The 26,504-nt window shown below is 35.3% G+C and overlaps 1 protein-coding gene across 4 annotated transcripts in view; it reads left to right on the top strand.

Moving 5' to 3' along the window:
• LOC117410630 (ADP-ribose glycohydrolase MACROD2-like) overlaps positions 1-26,504 on the top strand; it is a 759,575-nt gene that overhangs the window by 893 nt on the left and 732,178 nt on the right. For all 4 annotated transcript variants that reach the window (XM_034017313.3, XM_034017312.3, XM_034017315.3 and 1 more), the window contains exons 2-3: positions 5,237-5,341; positions 14,712-14,822. In XM_034017313.3, the coding sequence (XP_033873204.2) occupies positions 5,237-5,341; positions 14,712-14,822 (216 nt within the window). The remainder of the gene's footprint in view (positions 1-5,236; positions 5,342-14,711; positions 14,823-26,504) is intronic.

A 26,504-nucleotide genomic window follows, 5' to 3' on the forward strand; every position in this document is an offset into this window, starting at 1 on the left:
TTAAGTAAAGTTATTATAAATAATACAAAATAGTCATCACTGAAAATGTTTATCACTTTACCATTTACTTCCCAACTCAGCATAATTGTGTGCCATTTAAAATATTTACAATATCAAAAACATTAACCTCAAGATAAAACTATAAAAACTAACATTGATAAACTTTTTTTTTTTATTAAAGCCAAAATAAAAATAAAAAAATCCAAAAGGATTCAGTAACTTTCTGTCGCTTTGCAATTTCTGTACTCTTTCTTCGTTTTTCTTTTGCAAGGAAGAAATGTATCAATTTCAGCGCACTGTGATTATTATTTGTTTATTGGAGCATTTATACTTCCGAAAAATACCAAATGCTGCGCTTCACTGATTATTATTCAATTATACGACAAGTTGAAAACACCAAAGTTAATGAGCAACACAGCGCTCTCCTTACACAGAATCACCAGACCTGTTTTACCCACCCATTATCAGTGATAATCCACTCAATCGAAATCACGCATGCGTAGGTGGAGAGTACGGGCGTGATATATTCTATGTTTTTTTACCATCTGCGTTTATCTTTGAGCTGCTAAACAAAAGAGAAATATGTATTCACAGTGAATTAGAGATGGTATATAATACCGTAAAAAAAATAAAAATAGAAAATCAAGGTAATTTTGTTTTTACTAAATTTATTTTTTGTGGATTTCTGATTCGTTCTGCGTACCCCCTATGACATTTAGAAGTACCCTCAGGTGTACGGGTATGCAGCAGAAATGAATATCCACTAGAAACTCGTCGGTGCATCAGATGATTCTAGGGCATTTGTTCAGCACTTTCACCTGAGCTCTGCTCCTCTCTGACAGCAACCCGCCCTAACCCTAACCTTAACCTTAACCTTAATCAACCCCAACCCTAACCCTAAAACTTAACCCAACCATTTAGAATCATCAAATGCGACAGTTTCTAGTGGATATTACGTTGTGCTGCTACGCGTACCGCCAGTTAAAAACACTTGTAATAGGCCATTTATTCTTCAAGTTCACCTGTTGTAGATTGATAATTGCAAGAGTTGCCGCTCTCAGTCGTAATCCAGTTGTACTTGTGTGAATTACCGGTGTATTTCCAAATAGAAATGAATGCACAGAGACTGCTTGTATTGCGGCTGTTATTGCCAGCGTAATGAAAGCAAATTAAACTTGGAAATTGCATAAATATACAATAAGCAGGTATATGTATTTATATAGTCGCATATTTAGTACACATGGGATTGTGCTGCTTGGAACTTCAGGGCAGTCAGTAATGGTGCTTTCACAGTCATAACTTGAACATTTGAAATTCCAAAAATGAACCACTTGAGCTGCAGATTTTAAAACTGAACTATAGTGTCTTTTACTGATTTTTTTTTTTTTTAGAGTTTCAGATGAACAACTGTAATTATCAATTTGAGGACATACCTAATTGTTCATGTACATTAAGTGTCCTGTATTACATATAGTACATTTAACACTGCAAATGAAGTTTCACGTTTTAAATTATATTTAAGAACTTCAGTTCCGTGGAGCTTGCTGACATTTTTGAATGACAGAAGACCTTTTGTGTGACCTTTTCATATTTTCAGCAGCAGGGGTATAAAGTAAAGTGGCAGATACCTATTTCTTACACTGCCATTTTGCTTAGTTTTGGGAACAATAACCATTATCTAGATTTTGGTGACATACTTTTGCTTTTCTGGTCCCTGATTGGTACCAACCCATATTTAGGAAACTTTGCATGGTCAGTTTCCCCACACTGTGAATGTAGGTTACGACAACATACTTTGTTGTGGTACAGTAATTTGTCAAGTGTGTACAATTTTAGCATCAAATAATAAATATACTAGCATTAAATATTAAATTCATGTATGAAATGTTAAATTTTAACATCAAACAATAAATTCAACATTGAATATTAAATGCAAGTATTGAATGTTAAATACTACCATCGAATGTTAAATGCAAGAGTCGAATGTTAAAAACTAGCATCAAACATTAAATATGAGCTTTATCCATTCAATGTGCCTTTTATCCGTTCGGTGTGCACTTTGTCATTCGATGTGGTTTTTAGCCAGTCGATGCATGCACTTGCAAACTGTCAATCAATCCCATCCGCCCCGCCCATTCCCACCCCTTCCACATCGGAGAGATTGGTGTTCCTCCTTGTTACCTATTAATCTGTTCAGCCAACAGATTAATAGAGAGAGGCTTCGATTTTCAAACCGAAATACGGTAGCTGTCTTGTGCCATCTGTAGAAATTAAAAAGGGTATTGTTGTTTTACCTGTTTTATGTGTAAAAACTTGCATATTAAATAACATTATTAAGCCTCGCGGTTGTTTTTACAACGGTTTTTATTTTATTTTATTAGGTTCACATGGCTGAAGCTGCTCGACAAAAAATTATTCTAGCGAGAAATATGCTAGAAACTTATACCAATGATAATGCAGTTTTGTACATTTTAGAGTGGCTTCAAAGTATTTTGATTAATTCGGAGGCAAGCAGAATTTATGCGAACGGCCCGTTGGTGGAAGTTTTATCTGAAGTTATTTCTGAGTTACATCGTGAGTTAACAGGTGTTGTAACCAATTCAGTACCCCCTCAGAAACCTGTATCCCCTGGCGCATTGCACATGAGTAAAATGAGATTGTCCCACAGGCACGTCTAATTTTTCTTTTGCTCGTGTCTGAGGTAAAATACAGTGATGTGTACGTGCAGAAGTTGTCGGCTGCATTTTGCAATCATTTACTAACTTTTTCGACAGGACGGCATGATTTCTTTGTGATGTGTATAATCAGTTCTAGTTTGTTTTCATTAAAAACGTCTTTGACATGCGCAGCTAAAACAATCTTTAAATAATTAATGCTTAATGTATTAACTATGCGACCTACCTGTTTATAAACGATTGTGCTGATTTCACAGTAGCCTATTTTTTATATATTTTTTGGATTTCAAAACCTGAAAGTTGAAAGTAAACGATCACGAATGTTGTTGCTCTGTGGCTTGTGCTGTTCTGTCTGGAATAAACAGTTGTGGAAATGATATTAAAATGCATAATGTATTAGACATAACGTTATTGTTACAGATACCGTATTTGTTAATATATTTCTTTTATATACAGTACACACACAAGATTCGTATTGACAGTGAGAAACACAGCGGATACCAAATTGGACAGCTGACACTATCTTAGTCTATGGCGGTATTATTTGGTATCCCCTGCATTTCAGGCAGTGGGGTTCCTAGAAATGTCAAACATCCATTAATATGCAGCTTTTTACATACAAAACAGGTAAAACAACAAGACCCTTTTTAATTTATACAAACGGCACAAGACAGCTACCGTATTTCAGTTTGAAAATCGAAGCCTCTCATTGGCTGAACAGTTTAATAGTTACGAGGAACTCCGATCTCCCCGATATGGAAGGGGTGGGAATGGGCGGGGCGGATGGGATTGATTGACAGTTTGCAAGTGCATGCATCGAATGGATAAAAACCACATCGAATGACAAAGTGCACACCGAACGGATAAAAGGCACATTGAATGGATAAAGCTCATATTTAATGTTTGATGCTAGTTTTTAACATTCGACTGTTGCATTTAACATTCAATGGTAGTATTTGACATTCAATACTTGCATTTAATATTTAATGTCGAATTTATTATTTGATGTTAAAATTTAACATTTCATACATGAATTTAATATTTAATGCTAGTATATTATTTGATGCTAAAATTCAATATTCGACAGTTGCTTAAATTGAACATTTAATGAATTGTCATTCATTATTTAATTTTTGTTACTTTCACCTCCCATACAAACCAACTTGTTTCAGAACAATAGTTTACTGTAATGAATGACTTGCTGATTTGTACGATTATTTATTTTAGTTGTTTATCTTGTTTAATGTTCAATTGGAGTGGAAGGGGATTTTTTCTCATGTGCTCCTTGTATTTTTATTATTATTATTTTATTTCTTAGCAGACACCCTTATCCTGGGCGATTTAAAATTTGTTACAAGATATCACATTATTTTTACATACAATTACATTACTTTTTACACTTTTTTTTTTTTTAAAACATACAATTACCCATTTATACAGTTAGGTTTTTACTGGAGCAATCTAGGTAAAGTACATTGCTCAAGGGTACAGCAGCAGTGGCCCCCACCTGGGATTGAACCCACGGCCCTCCTGTCAGGAGTCCAGAGCCCTAACCACTACTCCACACTGCTGCCCTATTGTATTATTATTATTGTAAAGGATAAAGTAACACGATAGAAATAAATGCTAACTTATGAAGTTAATGGGCTGAACTGTAAAAAGAATGTAGTATCAGTCTGGCATATTTGCTACATTAAACGTGAAGGAACACCTACAAAGACGTGACTAGCCTTTTCAGTCTACACATACAAATAAGTAGCCAGGCATATATATATATTTTTTTTACCTTAGAATATAGCCTGTTTTTCCTGAGCAAACTTTAATGTAATTATAAACTCCAATTTGATTTATTGATTTATGCAAGACATTAAATTATTTTGACATATAAGCAATCATTTAATCATTATTTAATACTGTACTCCAATAAATTCCAGATGAGTTTATTGCTTCTAAATTTAAATACATTAAAATAAAGTCAACTGTAGTATTTTAAGAATTATTTATCCAGTGCTTGGAAGATTACTGTGTTTAAATAAAACAAGTATGTTTAAAGCTGAACATCAGGTTTGCATGTTTTCAGATAAATCTTTTGGATGCTGCTGTGCCTTTTTCCTGATCAGATTTGTCATTTTTTATAAGATAAATGAACATCATGGTGGGGAGATGGAAGTAAAATTTGAAGTAAAGTAAAATGATATTCTACTCTGTTAAATTTGGTATTTCAATTAATAGAGTCTTGTAAAATTCAAGCCATTTAAAAGTTTTAAAGATCACTGGAAATTTTAAATCTACTTTGACTGTGAGGAGGTACTGACTTCACAGTTGGTAGCCTGACTTCGTATACCGTACAAGAGGGGAAAAAAGAGTCTTCTTCAGTTTGTCGTATTCCATGGTTTTTGATTTAACAATTTAAAATCAGTTATTTTTGTGGAATGCACTACGTGAAGTTGTTATACTGTGCTTAATGTTTAGAAAAGCCACAGGAATTGCATTTATTTATTTTATTTATTTATTTATTTATTTATTTATTTATTTATTTTTTTATGTATGTATTTTTACAGAGCGTCTATTAGCATTGGGACTTGAAGAAAGGCGTAAAGAGTATGGAGAAAGGTATGTTCCGCTGGAGGAAATTCCGACTTGGAAGCAACAGGAAAAAAGTAAATGTAAGTATTTTTTTGATGAAAGGAACTTGTCTTTTTGGTTTCATTCATACTACAAGGCATATACAAGGAAGAAAACCACGCATTTTAAATCCAAGGTTTATTTAAATTAACTCGTGTTTTCATAGCTTTGTAGGAATGAACATAACATTTGAAACCACCTAGAACAGAAAGCCACTTCACATTTGGAGTCTTCTCATCAAATTGAAAACGAAGCGTTTCTGTGTAAGCAATTTTTGCCACTGCAGTCTAGCAAGTTCTGCCCACATACAGGTGTCCGGCAAGCTTTTAAAAAGGTTTTTGATTCAGGCTGTTGTTTTGTATTAGTATAAAACAGAGGCAGAGTAAACCAGATCAAATGCATCTGCTATGCAAAGGTGTGCTATGCGTAGATGCTTTAATTTAGTTAAATCCAGATGTTGGTTTCTACGCAAGGATTAGTAGCATTAATGCAAAGCTTAGTTCTTGGTCCTCCAGTCTTTTTTATAGTAGTTATTCAGGATTCTTTTTTCCTAGTTTAAGGTTTTATTATAAGGTTGAGCTATATGTTCTATTATGTGTTAGACAAGTGCCTTTTAGAACAATAATGAAGGCACTAGCAGAAACGTTTGCCAGCACCATACTGTGAAAGCTTGATTTCTCAGAGACCACTTGAGGTCATGTTACAGTAGTCTCCGTCTAAGAGAACTAGCAAGCAAAGCGTCCTCTTTGCCGAAGTGTTCTTTAGACCGAGTTGACCACCAGCCACAATATGAATCAATCAATAAATACATATTTATTGCTTGTCATGACACACGTGCATCGACATATAACATGAACAGAATAAGTAAGAGAAAAGCAATAGGCAAGTGTATGTTAATAAACTATAATAGTAAAATGTACAAACTAAACGTTAATAAACTAACTGTCAAACTAAATTAACAAAGCACCCCATACACAGGTTAAGTGCAGCAGCTCTAGATTAATTATGAGTACCTGTACAGGAGCAATATTGGGGCAGCAGTGTGGAGTAGTGGTTAGGGCTCTGGACTCTTGACCGGAGGGTCGTGGGTTCAAATCCCAGTGGGGACACTGCTGCTGTACCCTTGAGCAAGGTACTTTACCTAGATTGCTCCAGTAAAAAAAAAAAAAACAAACCCAACTGTATAAATGGGTAATTGTATGTAAAAATAATGTGATATCTTGTAAGTCGCCCTGGATAAGGGCGTCTGCTAAGAAATAAATAATAATAATAATAATATTAAAGACATGCACAAAATTATTTAACAGAATGGTGAAGCAACTCACCAGAAAGGGAAACACCAAATTGCTTGGCAGCGTGTATCTGATTCAGGATTTTTGAGCTCGGGGAAACCGTGGCGCATTTCTGTGTTTGTTTACATGCCATTTTGTAGCGATGCGGTGCACTCGTGGAAATCGGAATACAAAACAAGACAATGATATGACGGCGGTTCTGGAAAGACTGAATAAACCAATCTGTGTGCCTCAAGACACTCGCGATGACACATTTGAAAAGATTGAATAAACCATTTGATCATGATGATTTACTGAGTTACAAAACAGTACTATATCAGTTGTGAACGAATCACTAGTGGTGCCAAAAAGGTGTTCTTTTAAGCAAAGTTCATGTTACTTTAGGTGGAGCATTTACAATGGGAAGAATCTGTTTCACATAGAGCTAGGACAAATATCCGAATATTCGAACGAATATTTTTTTTTACATGTATTTGGATACAAAAATCAGATGTTAGTATTCGCTACAAATGACAAAAATACCTTGTGCTTATTTACTGCCTCACCAGAATTTGCACAACAGTTAAAAAAAAAAAATGCAAATGAAAAAGAGCTTGGTGTGGTATGTGACTTTATTTATTTATTTATTTATATATATATATATATATATATATATATATATATATATATATATATATATATATATATATATATATATACAGTACTGTGCAAAAATTTTAGGCAGGTGTGAAAAAATGCTGTAAAGTAAGAATGCTTTCAAAAATAGACATGTTAATAGATTATATTTATCAATTAACTAAATGCAAAGTGAGTGAACAGAAGAAAAATCTAAATCAAATCCATATTTGGTGTGACCACCCTTTGCCTTCAAAACAGCATCAATTCTTCTAGGTACACTTGCACAAAGTCAGGGATTTTGTAGGCATATAGTCAGGTGTATGATTAAACAATTATACCAAACAGGTGCTAATGATCATCAATTCAATATGTAGGTTGAAACACAATCATTAACTGAAACAGAAACAGCTGTGTAGGACGAATAAAACTGGGTGAGGAACAGCCAAACTCAGCTAACAAGGTGAGGTTGCTGAAGACAGTTTACTGTCAAAAGTCATACACCATGGCAAGACTGAGCACAGCAACAAGACACAATGTAGTTATACTGCATCAGCAAGGTCTCTCCCAGGCAGACAGGGGTTTCCAGATGTGCTGTCCAAGCTCTTTTGAAGAAGCACAAAGAAACGGGCAACGTTGAGGACCATAGACGCAGTGGTCGGCCAAGGAAACTTACTGCAGCAGATGAAAGACACATCATGCTTACTTCCCTTCGCAATCGGAAGATGTCCAGCAGTGCCATCAGCTCAGAATTGGCAGAAAACAGTGGGACCCTGGTACACCCATCTACTGTCCGGAGAAGTCTGGTCAGAAGTGGCCTTCATGGAAGACTTGCGGCCAAAAAGCCATACCTCCGACGTGGAAACAAGGCCAAGCGACTCAACTATGCACGAAAACACAGGAACTGGGGTGTAGAAAAATGGCAGCAGGTGCTCTGGACTGATGAGTCAAAATTTGAAATATTTGGCTGTAGCAGAAGGTAGTTTGTTCGCCGAAGGGCTGGAGAGCGGTACACGAATGAGTGTCTGCAGGCAACAGTGAAGCATGGTGGAGGTTCCTTGCAAGTTTGGGGCTGCATTTCTGCAAATGGAGTTGGGGATTTGGTCAGAATTAATGGTCTCCTCAATGCTGAGAAGTACAGGCAGATACTTATCCATCATGCAATACCATCAGGGAGGCATCTGATTGGCCCCAAATTTATTCTGCAGCATGACAACGACCTCAAACATACAGCGAAAGTCATTAAGAACTATCTTCAGCGTAAAGAAGAACAAGGAGTCCTGGAAGTGATGGTATGGCCCCCACAGAGCCCTGATCTCAATATCATCGAGTCTGTCTGGGATTACATAAAGAGAGAGAAGCAACTGAGGCTGCCTAAATCCACAGAAGAACTGTGGTTAGTTCTCCAAGATGTTTGGGCTAACCTACCTGCCGAGTTCCTTCAAAAACTGTGTGCAAGTGAACCTAGAAGAATTGATGCTGTTTTGAAGGCAAAGGGTGGTCACACCAAATATTGATTTGATGTAGATTTTTCTTCTGTTCACTCACTTTGCATTTTGTTAATTGATAAATATAAACTATTAACATGTCTATTTTTGAAAGCATTCTTACTTTACAGCATTTTTTCACACCTGCCTAAAACTTTTGCACAGTACTGTGTATGTGTGTGTGTATATATATATATATAATATATATATATATATATATATATAACACGTACATTCTTGGTATCTTTCATGAAGCGGGAAACCATTGTGAGGCTTGTACCGCCCCATATAGATACGTGCGAGGCCCACAGTGCAAATTGTATTGGACAGTGGAGTACAAATACCTACAGTACAGAACAACGTGGATACAATTTAAAGGTATGAAGTTTATTTTATAGACCAAAAGTAAAATTAAATAACTGTTAAAAACATTACGGTTTTATAAGATAACAAGCAATGACCAACATGATATTAAGTTTATTCAGTGTCTATAATTTAATCTGTCATGGAGAATATTTTGTTATAAATTGTTAACCCTGGTTTAACCCATGCTAAAAATGAACACATAATAGGTAGATAATAATTATTACTTTATCAAATTTCTGACTACGAAAAAAAAACAGGAGCAAATAGCTAGCTATAACATTACCATGATCCAAGTAAAGTCTTCCTTATTTTATCAATACGAATAATAGACGAAATACAATCTTGAGGTGCATTAATTTAGCTGTTTTCTTTTTATAATAGATTATCACTACCTTGCGTACTTCACGTTTCACTAAACAGGAGTGCTTTAACACAAAATAATATATTTTATACAGTTAGTTTTATTAAACAGTGACATTAGTTAGCCGTGTGTGTGTGTGTGTGTGTGTGTGTGTGTATATATATATATATATATATAATATATATATATAAAAAAAATGTGTGTGTGTGTTACTTTTTTATTTTTATCGTTGTGTTTAGGTGTGTATGATTTGTTAGTATCTGAAATCTGTCAATTGAAAACATAAGGATAATTTCGTACCACTTAATTTGCACTGATGAAACATAACCTAGTTAATCGTACTGATGGCATGTCAAATGCTTAGATGGCAGATATGGTTGCATTCTTGTAGAACTGGATAAAACAAAATACATTTTGACAAGGAATTGCATTAGTTCCATTACTTGAGCACAAGGTGGTTTCAATAAATACTTTGATTGAAATATAGGCCTACTATGTGATAGTTTGGGTTAGTCTATTTAAAACAGTAGGTAGGTGTTAAATTTTTTAATTATTTTTTATATATAATTAAGTCGAATACACCACTATCGAATAATACCATTTTACTACCTACATTCCAGGCAGGTAGCAAATCCTCACTACTGCCTTAAAATTAACTTAAGCCCAGATATTATTTGGTGCGACTTTGTTATGTTGAATGTAATAAACGAGAAGCAAAACAGTGAATTTTTTTCACCTTCATTTTACAACGCTATTTCCATGTTTTGTTTTATTTTGAAGTGTTTAAAGTTTAAATATCAGTTTTCGTTTGCTTGTTCAGCTACAAAAAGGCACAAGTAAACTTTGTGTTATTAGTTTATGAAAATGTGTCGATGGCCGCTGTTTACTGTGAAGAAACGGCAATGGCAAGGAATGAAAAAAATAAAATAAAATGCAGTGTCTTTATGTAATGTTTTTCGGGAATAAACAAAACAACGTTTAACTTGAACTGCTATTTGGCATCCTTTGTTTTGTAGTTAGTTCACTGGGGTAAAGTAAGTCCTACACAACTTATTCTTTACTCCTGAGATATTTTTCTATTTTAACATGTTACATATTGTAAGGTCTTGCTGTAAAATAAAGGCGCACACACACACACACACAGGGGCCATGGACATGCCCCCTGCCCCTGCTGCTATGCTGTCTCTGCCTGCGTTCACAGCAATATAATGGCTTTTTAATTACTTTTTTGAAAAATGAACAAATATCTGAACAAATATTTAAATTACGAGCGAATATCCAAATATGAAAATCCCTTGTTCGTCTCAGCACAAGTTTCACCACAAGGGTGTTTTCTTAAGAGGCGTTCCTAAATGCAGAGACTACTGTACTTTGTATGCTTCAGGTTTTAGAAACATTAAACTTTGAGCTGTTGTCTGTACATAGCTGTATTCTGTGATGTCATCAGTGAAGTTCCATTAATGATGTTTTCTAGTAAAAATGTACATTCACTGCCAGTGTTTTAACCACTGGCCTTTTCAATTAGACAGACCACACTTGTAAGTCTCTACTGTTGGTACACAGCTGTGTTTTATTATTGTCTAAAGTTCCATTAGAGGTGAAAATGAACTGTTTCACAACCACATTGTTTTACATCTAACCACATCTTCTCATTTCCATTTTTACAAACTATTAAATCAGAGATGCCACTCCCCTTACATTTATGTCCCTGGGGTTGCTTTGTTTGTGATAAAAAATAAATTCCCTTTTCTTGTTGAAGTAGATCTGTTTTCAGGATAGTACCTCTCTAAGCAAAAAGTAAAATTCTTTACATTACCTCATCTACTTTTCTTTTGTATTTGTGATACATTTGGTTCATTTAATTGTTTTAAATAGCCAGTATCACATCCATATAATGTTATAACAATATCTGTAAGATGTGTTCTTTCTTTCCAGATCACTTTTTTAGCATTATACACTGCTTCAGACTAGGGGTGTTAATTGTTTAGAGTTTAAATGTTAGTAAACTTTGAAACATATTTTAATGTTGCTTAATCTTTGAAACTTTGTAAAAAAATGTGCAGGTCAAACATTAAGAACAAGAGAGTGTCTGCAAATAACATCTACTCCCAGAGTTTTTTTTTTTTTTTTTTTTGTTGTCTACTTCACTGGATTCACCTCCCAGTGTCCAGCATGCTTTTGCTCACCGGACTAGCAATGTCACCTTTGGGAGCTTGAAATAAGCAAAGCCCTGTCTGGGCATATTTCGATAAAAAGGGAGACCAAAAAGTAAAATGTAGGCTGTGCTCTGCAGAGTTTAGTTACAGCAGCAGTAGATGAACAGTGTTAAAGCATATCACGGTTGGCTGATTTCAATCAAGTCGATTTTAAATTACTTGATTTTTTTTTTTTTTTTAAATCATTGATTTTAAATCATTTTTTCATTTACTACCTATGTTATATAGTTTCTCAAGGAAAAGACATGACAAGTATGTTTTAAAAAAAACTTTTATTAACACAAACATCTTAAACTTAAACATCTTGACCACATTCCGGCGCCTCCTTAAGACTCACCTCTTCAAAGAGCACCTGTAGAACTCCTCTGTTTGTATCCTGGGACACTATCACCCTTCATGTAAATGTGCTTTATTTTGCTCTTATCAGCCCCTATTTTACTGCATTTAATCCTGTACTTCAGAATTACTTTAATCTGCCAAGTTTTTAACCTGTAGTACTTTGTATTTAATCACATCCTGATGTAACTATCACTATTTAATCATATCCTGATGTAACTATCACTATTACCTGCTGTATTATTGAATTGTGGTTTGTCAAACTTGTACTTTACTTGAACAAAAGTTATTGTATTTCTTGCTCTTATTGTATTACTTGTATTGTAACGCTTGAAATGTTTTTGCTTACGATTGTAAGTCGCCCTGGATAAGGGCGTATGCTAAGAAATAAATAATAATAATAATAATAATAATAATAATAATAAACTCTTACCTTCTATAAACTAAAACTGTTAGGGCTGTATTCTGATCACAGCACAAATGTGAGTGCATGCACAAACAATGTTTGCCCCCGATTCTTTGGCGCATAAATGGAGCAGAGACATAAAAAAAAAACTGCATTGGAATGGTAGTCTTGCCCTATTATAGAGTGCCTGCCCCATTCTTAACTTATTCGCCGAACATTGCTTACATTTTGTTTGTTGTTTGGTGTTCTTTTTTTCCTACTGCTGCCACTTAGACAAGGACAAACTATTGCTATTAGTAAAGGACTTTCTTTTTTTTTTTAAACGAAAAATATTAATTCTGCAAATGTTACGAGTCTCTTTTGAATTAATGTGATACTGTTCGTGGAATAAAGTCAGTTCGGTGTGAACATAACTAGTTATTGTATCTTTTATATACAGTAATCAGGATAAACTCTGCTTGGCATATTTAAAACAAACAAAAATAAGAAATGGTGGTTGGTTCTGAATCAAACATACTGAAGAAAATGTCCCCCTAAAATTGAGGGAGCCACATTGACCCTCAGTCTGTAAGCCCTGGAGCAAACACTGAATAATAATTAGTAACAAACAAACAAAAACACTCACAATATTTTATCACAGGTCCTTCCGGTTTCTATAATACAAACCGAAGGAACAGATTGTATCTCTCTGTCTCCTTTTATGCTGTCACACATGACCCCTTGGTAAACGAGCGCAGCCGCCCCTCCAATCCGTGACAGCCACATCGTTTCCCTTCCGGTTCGATGAGTTAATGCACCGGAGTTCCGCCCCCTTTCTAGCTGGCCGACTTCCCTTGAAGCCTGGGAAAGAACTGTCAGCCCAGCCCGTCCAAGGAACTCTGTTCTCGCTGCTTAGCACCCTCACAGGCCAGGAGGGAGATTTATAACCAAGAATCATTGTATTTCTGTCACAGTAGGGGTCTTAAATCACAGAGAATTTACATATATTTTCCAGGCAAGTTATGGAATAAAATTTGGATTTTGCCGACCTGTTTAAACATTAAATAAACCTAAGTAGATTAATATTTCAGAGCACTATAAAAGCCTAAAATGGTGGTACAGTACTTGCTTCCTTACTAAAACTGAGTGTTGTAATTTGTTAAAGGCAAGCATGCAACATCCCTCAGCAGTTTCTGCCGACATTCTCGGTGTCTCTGTGTTGTGAAGACTTGCACATACATTGAGACTGCACATTCTGCTTCCACTGAATAGGTTGGAAGTGTAAGGCAAAGCTTTGCCAAGTTATACAGATGTGGAAATCGATTAGAAACAGTCCCAAACTCGGTTACCCAAGGCCATCTGGCATTCTTTAACAAAGGCCATATATCCAGCACGTTCATTGCCATGTTGTTTGTCCCATCCAAGAATTAATTTAAGTGGTCAAAAGAAAGAAAACATGCCTATTTGGGTCTAAAATTCGAACTGCGTTTTGAAAAGTAAGCAGCGGGTTGTTTGAAGCGACATGGCTGTGCTAGATCGTACCTGTAGTACTGATTTAACTTGGATACAACTGACAGGAATACTTTTTGTCTGTGCTGACTTTCAAGTTTGTTTTCTGAAAGCTGTTATTTGTTTTACGTTCTGTTTACAGCCTCTGTGGTAGCCTTTCCTTTAATGTGTGATTCTGAAGCTAAATATCAATCGATCATATTTTCTCCAAAGTCACATTACAAGATGTTTGAAACAATTTACCTCCATCTGCATGTACAGTTTATCAGCCGAAATATACTTAGCTTTTTTGCTTTGTTGTCTATTTTTGGTATTTTACCTCCAATGCTGAAAAGATTTTAGCAACCTAAATCAAAATAACAATGTAACACTGACTTTGTCCCACCTCCTACTGTACAGAACAGGTCACAGAAAAGCCAGTACAGATGCAGTGATAGGCCGATTTAAAACATTGTTGTCATGTGAACAGTAAACAAGAAAGTTAACCGCTTTGGAGTATTTGTTTTAAATGATATTATTATTATTATTATTATTATTATTATTATTATTATTATTATTATAAAGCATTATTGCATCTTTGGTTTCACCATGTATGCAAATATGTTCTGCCTACCTAATACATCTGTGTACTGCATATTAAAAGTCTTTTTTATATTGGAAACACAAACAAACAAACAAACAAACAAGGATGCCTTAAAATTGTAAAGTTCTGACTCTTTTAAAAAAAAAAAAAAGAAAATTAAGGCGATCAAGTTGAATTCAGGATTAAAAACTTGAGACTTGCCCAACAACAGTTAAGAATAATACACTTGGTCAACAGCTGTATTTTACTTTTTTTTGACAGATAAAGATGACGTGGAGGACTCTTCAGTGCAAACACCTAGTTTGAGTGACAAAGTATCTCTCTACAAAGGTGACATCACTGTCCTTGAGATTGACGCCATAGTGAATGCTGGTAAGTGATTTTTTCACATTTTGGTTGGTATTACGGTATTTGCTCTCATTGCACGCGTCACTCGCTTCCAGTGTACGTCCACCTTTACTGGCACCGAAGTCATCGGCAATTGTATGTACAGCAACAACAGCTTTGTTAAATCCATCTTCTGTTGTCAGAATACAGAGGGTTTTTAAATTGTCATCAAGCAGAACAGTGGTGTCTTAGGTCATGTCCTTTTAGGGATGTGCTTTTGGTACATCTTTTATGAATGTTGCTATGCAGCTGTCAGCGTTTTAAGTGTTTAAACCATATCTACATACACACACACTCTTTATATTACATTCTGATGTATACCGACAGCCTTGGTTATTTTCTAAGCAAAGTTATAACAGACATTATTTCTGACTTGTTTAAATCTTTGAATAATGATTCGGCCGTGACAGTCATTGTGCCCTTTTACCACCGGTAAATGCGGTCTTGTTTTTTGCTAGAAACTTGGAAAGAGGCTTCTGTTACAGCATTTACTTTTTTCACTGGTTTGGTAAAAAATGAATACTGTTTCTGCAAAGTCGCCTTTGGTTCATTTTAAGTTTTTTTTTTTTTTTTTTTCCCCCCCCAACTGCAACTCCCGCATCACAAATCGGGCAAATACACTTGTCTTTTGCTCTTGTAAGCAAAAGCTTGTTGTCCCACTCTGTGTAAATTGTAAGTTTTTTGTCTCTCTTTGGACGGACCTGCTTCTGCATCCATGATTCACACTGCCAATAACTGCGCATGCGTTCCAACTTGGTAACAAATCGTAGGATTCCAAAACTGCTATGTGAAGTATAGGCCTGTACTGGGCGGATATATAAAAAGTCGGATGAATGAATCCTGTTTTAAATACCATTATACACAGCTGTAACAATTACTACATTAACACAATCATTGCTTTGAGATTCAGTGTTTATTAGGGAGCTCCCCTAAATCCCTTGTTTTGAAAGATACAGGGTATTAATGCTTGTGACAGAGTAGCCGTCTGCCGTGTGGGTGCGTGCATTTGCTGCTGAGTGACAGGCAGGAGATAGAGACAGAGGTTGAAGTTGATACACCCCGCAGGCGAACAGGATGAAGTCAATGCACTGAACGGCTCATGTGACACTACCAGCAATGGCAGCGCATGGAGCACATACAACACAGTGTACGAAAACTTTGGTAGCATCTACAATCTCTGAACTAATCTTCTCTGTTCAATAATAAAGTAACGTTGCTGAAGAGGCTGATCATGGTGGATAAACGGTTAAGGCGGATACGTGACGGATTACTGTATGCATATATATGAGCATGGGCCAATTCACTGTATCCCACCTTAAGTCACTGGTTTTGTTGGAGTACTTTGCATTGTGTTTATGTTATTTGTTAAACAAAACAGCCTCAGTCAATTTGGATGTGGGTGAATAAGAAATAGTTTTATTTTATTTCTCTCTTCTCTGGATCCCTCAAAGCAGACAGCAACAGTACACAGTATCAGATTCCACGTACTTCTTTTTATTTATTTATATGCTCTGAGCACACTCTTAACACAAGAACTGCCATGCGGGTTAATTTGGCCCATTTTTTATTTAAAATGTTAATTACTGTTCCGTTGTAAATCGTATATGTGTGTCTGTTTTTGACTTTTCCTAAATATATGAATTAAATATCCAGATGGCGTTTGATAGCCAGAATTGCAAAAATTATAAAGTTCTAAACCGTTCTACCTAGAACCGCCACGTGGGTCAATGTGACACATGCATCACAATGCATGTCTTTTTTTTTATATATATAATGTAGGTATTCTATTTTTTTTTTTTTTTTTTGTAAATGCAGCAAACAAGACACGCCCCTCCTAGCACACGTGTTTTTTTGTTTTTTATTTCAAGCCTTTCTTTGTTTGTAGACTGACTACGAGACAGAGATTGCTATGATTGTGGATTTGTCAAGATGCAAACTCAGTGAAAGCCTAGCTGCTTATTTTTCAATGTACCTGGAGACAACAATCCTTCGTTTTTGTTCCACAAATGCAACTGGGAATATATCAGAATACGGCAAGCTCCACTCAGATGCATGTTATATTCTTTTTTTTTATATTAGAAAAAAAAAACATTTTGGTTTTCAAGGTTTGTATGTACCAGTTTACACGTATTTACACAATAGTGTTCAATGGAACTGCGTCTATGTTTACAACACAGCTCCTGGATGCAGGCACAGTCAGCTGGCAGACACGTACGCTCCTCCATAGAGTACAATGCAGCCATCATACCGGAAGTAGTGTTATGTTTTCTTTTTATGTAGTAGTAGAAATAATGATTTCGGTTTTATAGTTTTGTGTGTTCATGTACCCGTTTACACCTGTACATGGGTATATGTATATACCCGTTTCTTTTTAAACGTATATTTTATTATATTTTTTCATTGTATGCAGTCATGCTGTATATCCACTCATTTTAAAAATAAAGCCTATATGTTTAATTTTCCATTTAAATACGGTGTTTCTGCGATGCAAATGTTTGATATGATGTTCATGAATTAAAACTTTTCAGTTGTATCCGATAGTATGTCTTTAACAGCATTAACACTTCAATACATTTATGGTTATAACATGTTTTGCCCTTAGGCCATGCATGCAAAAAAAGCTAAAAACGCCCACCACTAAATCCTAGAACATACAATATATCACTCCTATATAATTCCTATACCTTATAGCCTATGCATAAATACATTTGAGATATAAATTCAAAATGGTTCTTACCTTCCACTATATTGAAATGTAGTTGTAGGATATAACTAGGGCGTCTGATTTTCGGGTAAAATTGGGGGAATTCTGAGATGCTTTGGTGTGGATCAAACACAAAGATGCAGATGTATGAATTGGCATTCATAGATGTTTTCTACATCTATGAATGGAGCAACAGTAAAATGTGTTCTGAACACCAGTTAGAATAACCTATGTCAACCAACAACTTCCATTAATTTAGTCAGATGTCAAAAGACTTGTGGCACACTAAGCAAAATGTCTTTTTGATTCTAGTACACTGTTTTTGTACGGTTGAAAGTAATTTTGTCAATTTTTGCGTCAGTTGAAGCAGAGACCTGAGTGAATACTAAAATGTTATTGGCTTCTTCCAGAGTAAGTTAGTATTTAAAGCGTATTACATTGTACCTCCATGCTCTATTGAAGCTCCACACCATTTGGAGGAAGCTACAACTTTAAACCACTGTAGCAGGCTTACACATTACTGTGATATTGTCTGATCTCTGAAATGTAGTGCTGTGTTGAATAAAACGTACACTGCTCCTTCATTATCAAACAGTAGACAGGAACCACAGGTAATAGGGTGCATTATATGTGTGTTGCCTTTATAATCAGACAGACTTGCCATGATCACACAGCCTTGTATCTCAACTGTAATTATTTGCTATAAAAAGTTTACATTATAAGTGAGTACCGTATAATACGGCTTAGGGTCCCTTTTTTAGCTAGTAAAAAGTCATTCTAGTCATTCAGAAAGCTATATTGTACAAATATTTTACATTTAACAGTGCTTTCAAGAGATTTATTTAGATTGACCAAAAAAAAAGGTTGCAAACGTGCCATTAACACATTGCCCTGAAAACTTTTTAAATAAAGAAAATAGTTACAATGAAGATCTGAAACGTAGCAGAAAAGGTCGACATTTTTTTTTTTAAGTGAAAAGGTTACCATACCAAGCTAAAAAACGTTTTCATCACAAACTCTAATAAACCAATTCGTCAAATAGATTTTGCGTTTTTGTTGTTGTTTCCCCCCCCCCCCCCCCCCATGTCTTTTATATCTCCGTTAGCAGCCACATCTAGCCCAGATGTAATAGATTTGGGTATTGTTTACCGTCGGGAGTTTGCGATGAATTGCGCAGCTGTTGCAGGGAAAAGGGAGTTTATTTGTCAAACTGACCATTTGAAGAATGGTGAAAGCAGAAAGCATAGAAATACTTGGGACTATAATTAGGAAGTGTACACCTACCCTGAAAGCACAGTAGCCAGAGTAATGTGCTACTTAAGTAACTGCTGAAATTTCTTTAATTGAATGCAGCTTACTTGATTGCAGTAAAAAAAAAAACTGCCAATCACTGCTAATGAAAAAAGAATGATTTAGGAACGCTGGTATCTAAAATAGAAGACAACGTGCTTGCAAAATATCAAATATAAACATGCTGTTTTCATTGTAGTCATCAGCCGAGACAAAACATTGGTCTGGGGCCCTGCATTTTATGGTATGATAGGTAGACTTGAAGACCCTTGCAAGGTGCAGTAACATCATTTTTGGATAAAACACACTAGCTTGTTGCATTATTTGTTGCTAGCCTGCAAGGGTGGTAAATGTTATTTACAACAGTAAATGTCGTGCAAGACTATTTTGGTTTCTCAATACATAAATGATTTGTTATAGTTTCACAAATAACATTTTCACATGTATTTATTTTTTTCATTTTCCAATGCTACATTGAACATTTTTAGATCTGCAAATCCACTGCATCCAGCCATGCTTCATATACAAGATTGTGGAACAAGTGCTTGTCAGTGTAGCAACAGCAGTGAGAAGGTACTTTTAATTTCTTGTATAAATACACACAATATATACAACTTTTTTATCGTTAGAAACAAATGTGTACCTGATTTTATAAGATTGAATACAAATACAAGTGATCAAAATGTGGGTTGCCCTCTGGTGCACATTACAGTAAATTAACATTATAAAATGTCTTATACAGTACATAGGTGTATGCTACCTTCAAGGATGAGTTATATAGGACAAGTGATGGTAAAATGTTGATCAGTGGCACTGGTAGTTGCCTGCCTACCATATTTACAATTTACAGTACAATGCGTGTATAAACAAGAATATCAGTGGCACTCGCCCTCATCCATGGATGTCAATTGAAAATTAGATCTATCAGTAACATCATCACAAGTAGATCACCATGACCTAGCCTATATCCACTGTATTCTTGTGTAAAAATGTAAGTTTGACAAACATGCATGTAGACAAATGTCTTCATATATATCCCCAGATTCTTATATTCTGGTCTTCTAAATAAATCGAGTTTCATCACAGTTGATTTAAGCGTTTATCTTGATACAGTATGCAAAAACATATACGGACGGACAGACAGACTGATACTCTTTAATAATGTATGCTTCGTCTTCATTTTCTCCCCTGGTGTGGATACAGTATGCATTCCCAGAGGTATAATAATACACTTGTGAAAAAAGGCTAGAGGACCATTCTTGCTTGTTGACAAGCTGGGTTCAGTCGGTGATCAATGTAAAGTTTAATGGTGTGTACCCTGTGATTCATACAACGTACAGCCCATGAGAATTGACACCCTATATTAATTTCAATGTTATTCCCTTGAGCAGCTTTCAGTGATGATTTTGGTTAAACGGTTAACACTGGGGTGGAAATATCAAAGATTTCCAGTTCTGAATGCAATCGGGCATTGCTCGATTTAAAGAGGTTGGTGAAAAGTCTACCGCCTGGATTCACAAACCCTGATTAGCACCACTAGATTTGAAATTGCGTGTTGTTGACTTTGCTGAAAAGCATGGCAATTGCAATGCTTAAAGAGAGTTTGGAATTAATGACAAAACAGTACGTGACCTAGAGACAAAACAAAGACAAATTAAAAAATATAGCAAATGAAAAACAAGCTGGTAGAGGAGGAAAGTGTTTATGGCACGATGTAGAAAGCTTAGTACTTTAAATGACTTTAATTAGATCACTTGCACGTTGCTGGGTGAAAAGAAAATCTTGGAACCACATGACAGCTGTGTTACGTCTTGACACGACATTTAACCAATCAGAGAGTTGAAGGGGGCGGGTTTTCTGTGTTAAGCACTTCGAGAGGCTTAGACAATATAGTTCCAGCTGCATACAAATTCATTGTATTAATTACAATTTTAAAAGAAAAGTACTAAACCGTGCTGCTTGCTTCAATTAAAAAAGCAAAAAAACAATAAACTAATCAGTGCATCATCTAATAACCAGCAAGCAAAACATCTTGGTGTTGCATACGATGCAGTACAATTACATTAAACTTCCAGCTGTACAGTAATACATTCATTTTGTTTTCTTAATCAGAACCATAACCACACACATACTTTGCAAGTGTACCATTGCGTTGCACTAACCTAAAGAACAAGTGACAGTATGTATTAAAGTCATTTAAAGTACTCCACTCAAACAAAATGTTTTCTACATCGGGCCATAAACACTTTCCTCCTCTATCAGATCGTTTTTCTTTCACTATATTTTTAAATTTGTCCTTGTTTCGTCTCCAGTCACGTACTGTTTTTTCATGAATTCCAAACTCTCTTTAAGCATTGCAAAGCCAATGACGCGCAATTTCAAACCTGTTGTGTAGCTTTTTCGTTTTTTGTCTGACTGTCCTACTTTATCCTGTCTCGAAAGGCACCTACAACATATTTGTTTCTTTGACAGCAAATTTAGAGCTTGTGATCTTAACAGCAAAATTTCATTTTGTGAATAGGCCGTAATGTTCACCAGTAGTTTTCAACTGTTTTCTTTATGTGGACAGTGGGTAAATTACGAAGTAAATTAGATATGATTCATTATTAGTATGTATTAATTAATTTACCAGTATGTTTACTCTGCAAATTGTCATCAGATTTTACACAAGAATGTGCCTTCATTGCAAGCGTTTAATTGTGTCTGGTCAGGTCGGGTCCAAAAAAAGATGTGCTTGCTCGGGTCGGTTTTGGGTTGAGTGTGGTTGGGTTGGTTTCGGGTCGGGCTTAAAATTCAGGCCTGAGCAGACCTCTAGATTTGATCTATATTTGCAATGCATGCTGGTGTTTAGGTTGATGGTATTTCAGCATTGTCAGCATGTACTCGCTTTTGCACTAGCAATTTAATAGATTTCCCCTCCTGTTTCACCTTTCCACTTTTTTATATTGTTGTCTTGCCCATGCCTTCATTTTAATCCACATAGCAGCTCCATGGAGAATTTCTGGGTTTGGAGAAATGTAAAGAATTAGGCTACATACAGTTCTAGTACAAAATCCTTTAGAAAACAAGTAAAAAGTAGTTGTAATATTGAGCGGGGAAGCACATAACTAATAGTTTATGCATTCTATTGATTCTATCAAATTTTAACCTTTTTTGTAAAACATTTGTTTAGCGTTTAAACTGCTGTAAACTGTAAAGGACCCCCTAAAATACCATCAACGCCTTTCATTGCAGCAAACTGATCTCTTTATGTACCAGAGGCATCCTGTTTAAATTGTGAACATATCTAATCTTGCTTAGTTTCTGACAAGATCATAATATGATGTGGTATGACTGCAAGTTTGTCTGTGTTTTTGTGTTTTATGTTGTATGTTGCGTGTGTTAATGGTGGTGTATTGTAGTTGGTACACGGGATATAATGTTGGTAATGAGCACGAGAGTTTAAAATGTATAATTGTATTTAGGCATGGGGATTGCACTTCACTTCACGTGCATTTAAAGTATTTAATATGTGAGCACGGGGTTGCATCACATGCTGGGATTCAAGTGAATAATTAATTAGTAATTGAATCCCGGCACAACAGTATATATAGATGCACAAAGCACTCACTCGGGGTTGTGTGTTCGAGAGTAGAGAACGGGTGAGAGAGAAAGGAGAGATTATTTAAAAAATAACAATTGCTACTGCGTGCTGGAGAACCACCAGCCCGGTACTTGTTTTGTGTTTAGCGTTCGTCCACCCTGTTTGTTAGTGTCTGTTCGTTTTGTTTGTCTGTTTTATTTTGACCTCAAGTGCCGTGCTGTGTCCTGTTTTCTGTTTTGTTCAACCTTTTTATTTTCTGTGTGTTATTAAAACACTGAGCGCAACAACATCTCAGATTCACTCACCACTACTGTCTGTGTGTGTATTCCTTTCTGGTCTGACGTCATCACTAAAGCCAGCCTGTTACACACTAAATCTCTCATCTGTTTACCAAGAGTAGACTAATCCGGTAATTCGTAATTCCTCTTTGTATAAGTATTTAGCTCAGAATCCGGGTCAGGTCAGAGAATCCCAGGTCTTGTTGTCATTCTGTGAAAAATGTCTGATTTTAAAACCAGAGGATGTAGAAGTTTTAATTTTAAAAAATAGTCGAGAAGAAGAAACATGTCAAGTCAGACATTTGGGATAAATTTGCTTAAAAACGAGTAAATATTATGCAATCAATTGATAGCCGTTTTTTTAATTTGAGTAGTATGTTCACTGGCTGTCTAAGAATTGTTTCTTTTTTTGTGGAGTTTTGAGTAAACAATGTACACTCCTTATATAGGATGATGTCTTTTACAGTAGCAAAGGGAGTTGAAATATTTTTTGTTGCATGGTTTAAGCAAGATTTGCTGTACTCTTTTAGTGCTTGCTTGATAAAACTTAATTCTGTCTGGATCCCATTTGTTAAACTGTTGAAAATAAATGAATAAATAACCGACCATTGTGTAGCTTTTTTTGGCTTTGCGTGCGAGACAAGCTCACATACTTCACCATCTACGATGGCTTCGCGTGCAACACCCTCCCGGTAAAAAAATAAAATAAAATAAAAATACTGGATTCCTTCTAATTTTAAGACACAATTTGTGAACCTTTTTCGCTTCTCAAAAAAAGCCTCCGTCTTAAATTCGAGTACAGTATAGTGATGTGTGTATTAAAATTGCCAACAAAAGACACGACTACCCGATACACAAACAGCAAAATGACTGACTGCCGAGAAAAGAGGAACAAAGACATCACTGCCTGAATACACAAGCAGCAACGTGACTTGCTGTCGAAAAAAGACAAACCAAAACGTTACTCCCCAGTCTCGAATCATCCATGACATACAGGCAGCCATTTTTAAAGAAGCTTCACCAGCTTCATGAGGAATTCAAAGAGAAGCTTTTACAATTTCAGCTTTTCTAACAAACAATACCAGCTTGGACAGATCGGGAATTTTTCGACATGCCAAGCAATACCAGAGTTCACAAATTGGGAGAAACAGATGTGAGTAATAAGCAGCACATAACTGTAGCAGTGCTGTGTGACAGCAGACGTCCACAATCTGCCTCCATATGTGTAGTTGAGGTTGTATCTTTGTAAATGCATATTTATTTGATGTTTTTTATTTTTTCCTCAAATTGAAGGTGGGAAATTTGGTCTGCATCTTAAATTCGGTATATATTAATACAAATTTCAAGCTTCTTGGAAAACAACATATTCTCACATATTCCTAAGCAACGTTGAAAAAAGGCACACTCTGTAAACTATGCAGGACTGATTTTAACTGCGTATGCTTTGCTGACGTGCAAAATCAACTACAGTGGACTCGTTTATAAAGTATTGGCTCCTGACAAATCGGCCACCTACAACTACAGTAGAATTAGAACCACAGGGCCAAGAGAGAATCTGATTGTGAAACATGTCATGGTTGTTTTTCTGTTTTGATATTTTTAAAAGCAATTGGAAGGAGCACCATATCACATTCTATCATTCGGCCAAGTAATAAAATGGAGTAGTTGTCATGCCTTTGTCTTCTGTAGGTATTCACTTCAATTCAGACCCCTAAGATTTCAGTTTACAAAAACTCCCTTTCTGTGAAAACTCAATGTTGACAGGTATGCTGTCTACATATCAGTTTTATAATGCATGTTTTTTTTTCAAAGTTTTGACATGGCAACATTTTGAACAACCTGTTTTAAAATAATTTAAAAAAAAACAACAATAAAATGGTGACCGAAGGGGGATATACACTACAGTAGGACAGCGAGGAAGCAGACTTTATTTTACATCGAAAGACAACATGAACTGAGATTTTTTTTCATCAAGTGCAAAAAAGGTAAATTGCATAACTGAATACTGTATTAACATATTTTCCGGCAGATTGGCTTGGAACAGAGATTAAACATAATATGAAAGGTAATATTCAAGGGTCCTTTACCAGAGATTAGGGACCTCACATTGACTAGTCAGGTTAAAGGAAATCTCCAATCTATTTGCTACAGTAATCACAGTTATTATAGTTCAGGCTAAGACTTTGTCTTGTAGCTATTAAATTTGCGATGAGTTTGATGGTATCATCAATATGTGTAATTGTGAAACAAAATACGCTGTAACACAGGGATTAGGCCTATATCTGACAGTCAACGAAGATGATAAACCTGTTTGTGAAATATTAAATAATGACAATCCGTGATTTTCTTTGCACGTCTCCAAGTCGATTTAATTATTTTTAAGAGATCTGAGCTATGTCTCCAGAGAATGTAGTGATTTAATACAGTACGTACATGTACTCTTTTTTTTTTTTTTTTTTTTTTGTCTTGGGCTGTTTTTTTTTTTTTTTTTTAAACACAGCATGTTTCAGCCTTAAAATAGGTATTTCAAGATGTTAAACATAAAAGGATTAAACACAATATGTATTTATTTAAAAAAAATAGCATTGTCACATTCAAAATGTATAATTCTCTAGTTATACAATAAATTTACTATAGAAGTTAAATGGTGAATTGTAGAATATTTATTTAGTTTTATGTCAGCCTTTTAAAGACATTCTATTTTCACCGTCAGTGAATTATCAAACAGAATAAAAACATAAATGCATGTAAAAAAAACAAACAAAAAAAAAACCCAGATACTTGAAATCTCCCCTTGTTCTGGACAGAGCGATCTTTAGCAGAAATATTTCCGATCTTTGATGCAGCTGCTGTCTTTTTCGTTGAAGACATTTTAAAGAAACACTCCAGCTCTATTATGTTCAATCTTTTACCTAAATGCAATGTAACAAGTAGTGCATCAGTAAGGCAAACGTTTCTTAGTAATAACACAATATGTATATTTGCACTATTCTTTCAGAAATGGGAATTTTCATTAGGAAATACATATTATATGGTAATGGTTACATTTGACAAAAATCTAGACATTTGTGATAGCCATGAGAGAAAACAAAAAAAGCAACCTTGCTCATTACTTGTATTGGTAAATATCACGCTTCTGTATTTTAATCGGAGGGTTTTGTTATTTGCTGTGGTAACAATAGTAGGTCTCCCTTTTACTATGACCCCAGCATTGACAAAACAAGTTAATTACCACAGGATAAGTATTTTCATATTTTAAATGTCAACCCTTTTATTGGAAAATATTGCACCGTTTTATTTTGCAACTTTCAAATGATTTGTTTTAAAAAGATATGACATTTTTACCACTAGAGTGTGCTGTGACTCCATCTAAAGCATTGTTATATGTCAGGTTCTGTCTACCTTCTCTTGCTGCTGCTTAGATACCATTCTTTTTTATTTTTTCAATGATGCTTTCCTATCATCTGGTGTTGGCACGGAAGTCCGTGACACATTAATATCATTTTATACATAATTGCAATTGAGGTACTGTACACATTCCAATATATGAACTTGCCCTCTTTAACCCCGCAATGTCTCCAAAGAAAGATTTACATAGGATTTTGTTAATTTAAGTGCAACTCGGATTAAATAATGAGTGACATATTTTATCAGGGATTTGGTGTACAAAAACTGATCCCATAATATAGAATGTTCTGGTTAAGAAAATATGTCTGCTAATACATATATTTTTCCATTGGAACTTATTAAACAGTTATGACTGCTACAATCCATCCTCCCTCCAAACTACATTCACCTTACAAATTCTACTT

The sequence above is a fragment of the Acipenser ruthenus genome, chromosome 6, assembly GCF_902713425.1.
Source record: "Acipenser ruthenus chromosome 6, fAciRut3.2 maternal haplotype, whole genome shotgun sequence".
In the NCBI taxonomy this organism is placed as follows: Eukaryota; Metazoa; Chordata; class Actinopteri; order Acipenseriformes; family Acipenseridae; genus Acipenser; species Acipenser ruthenus.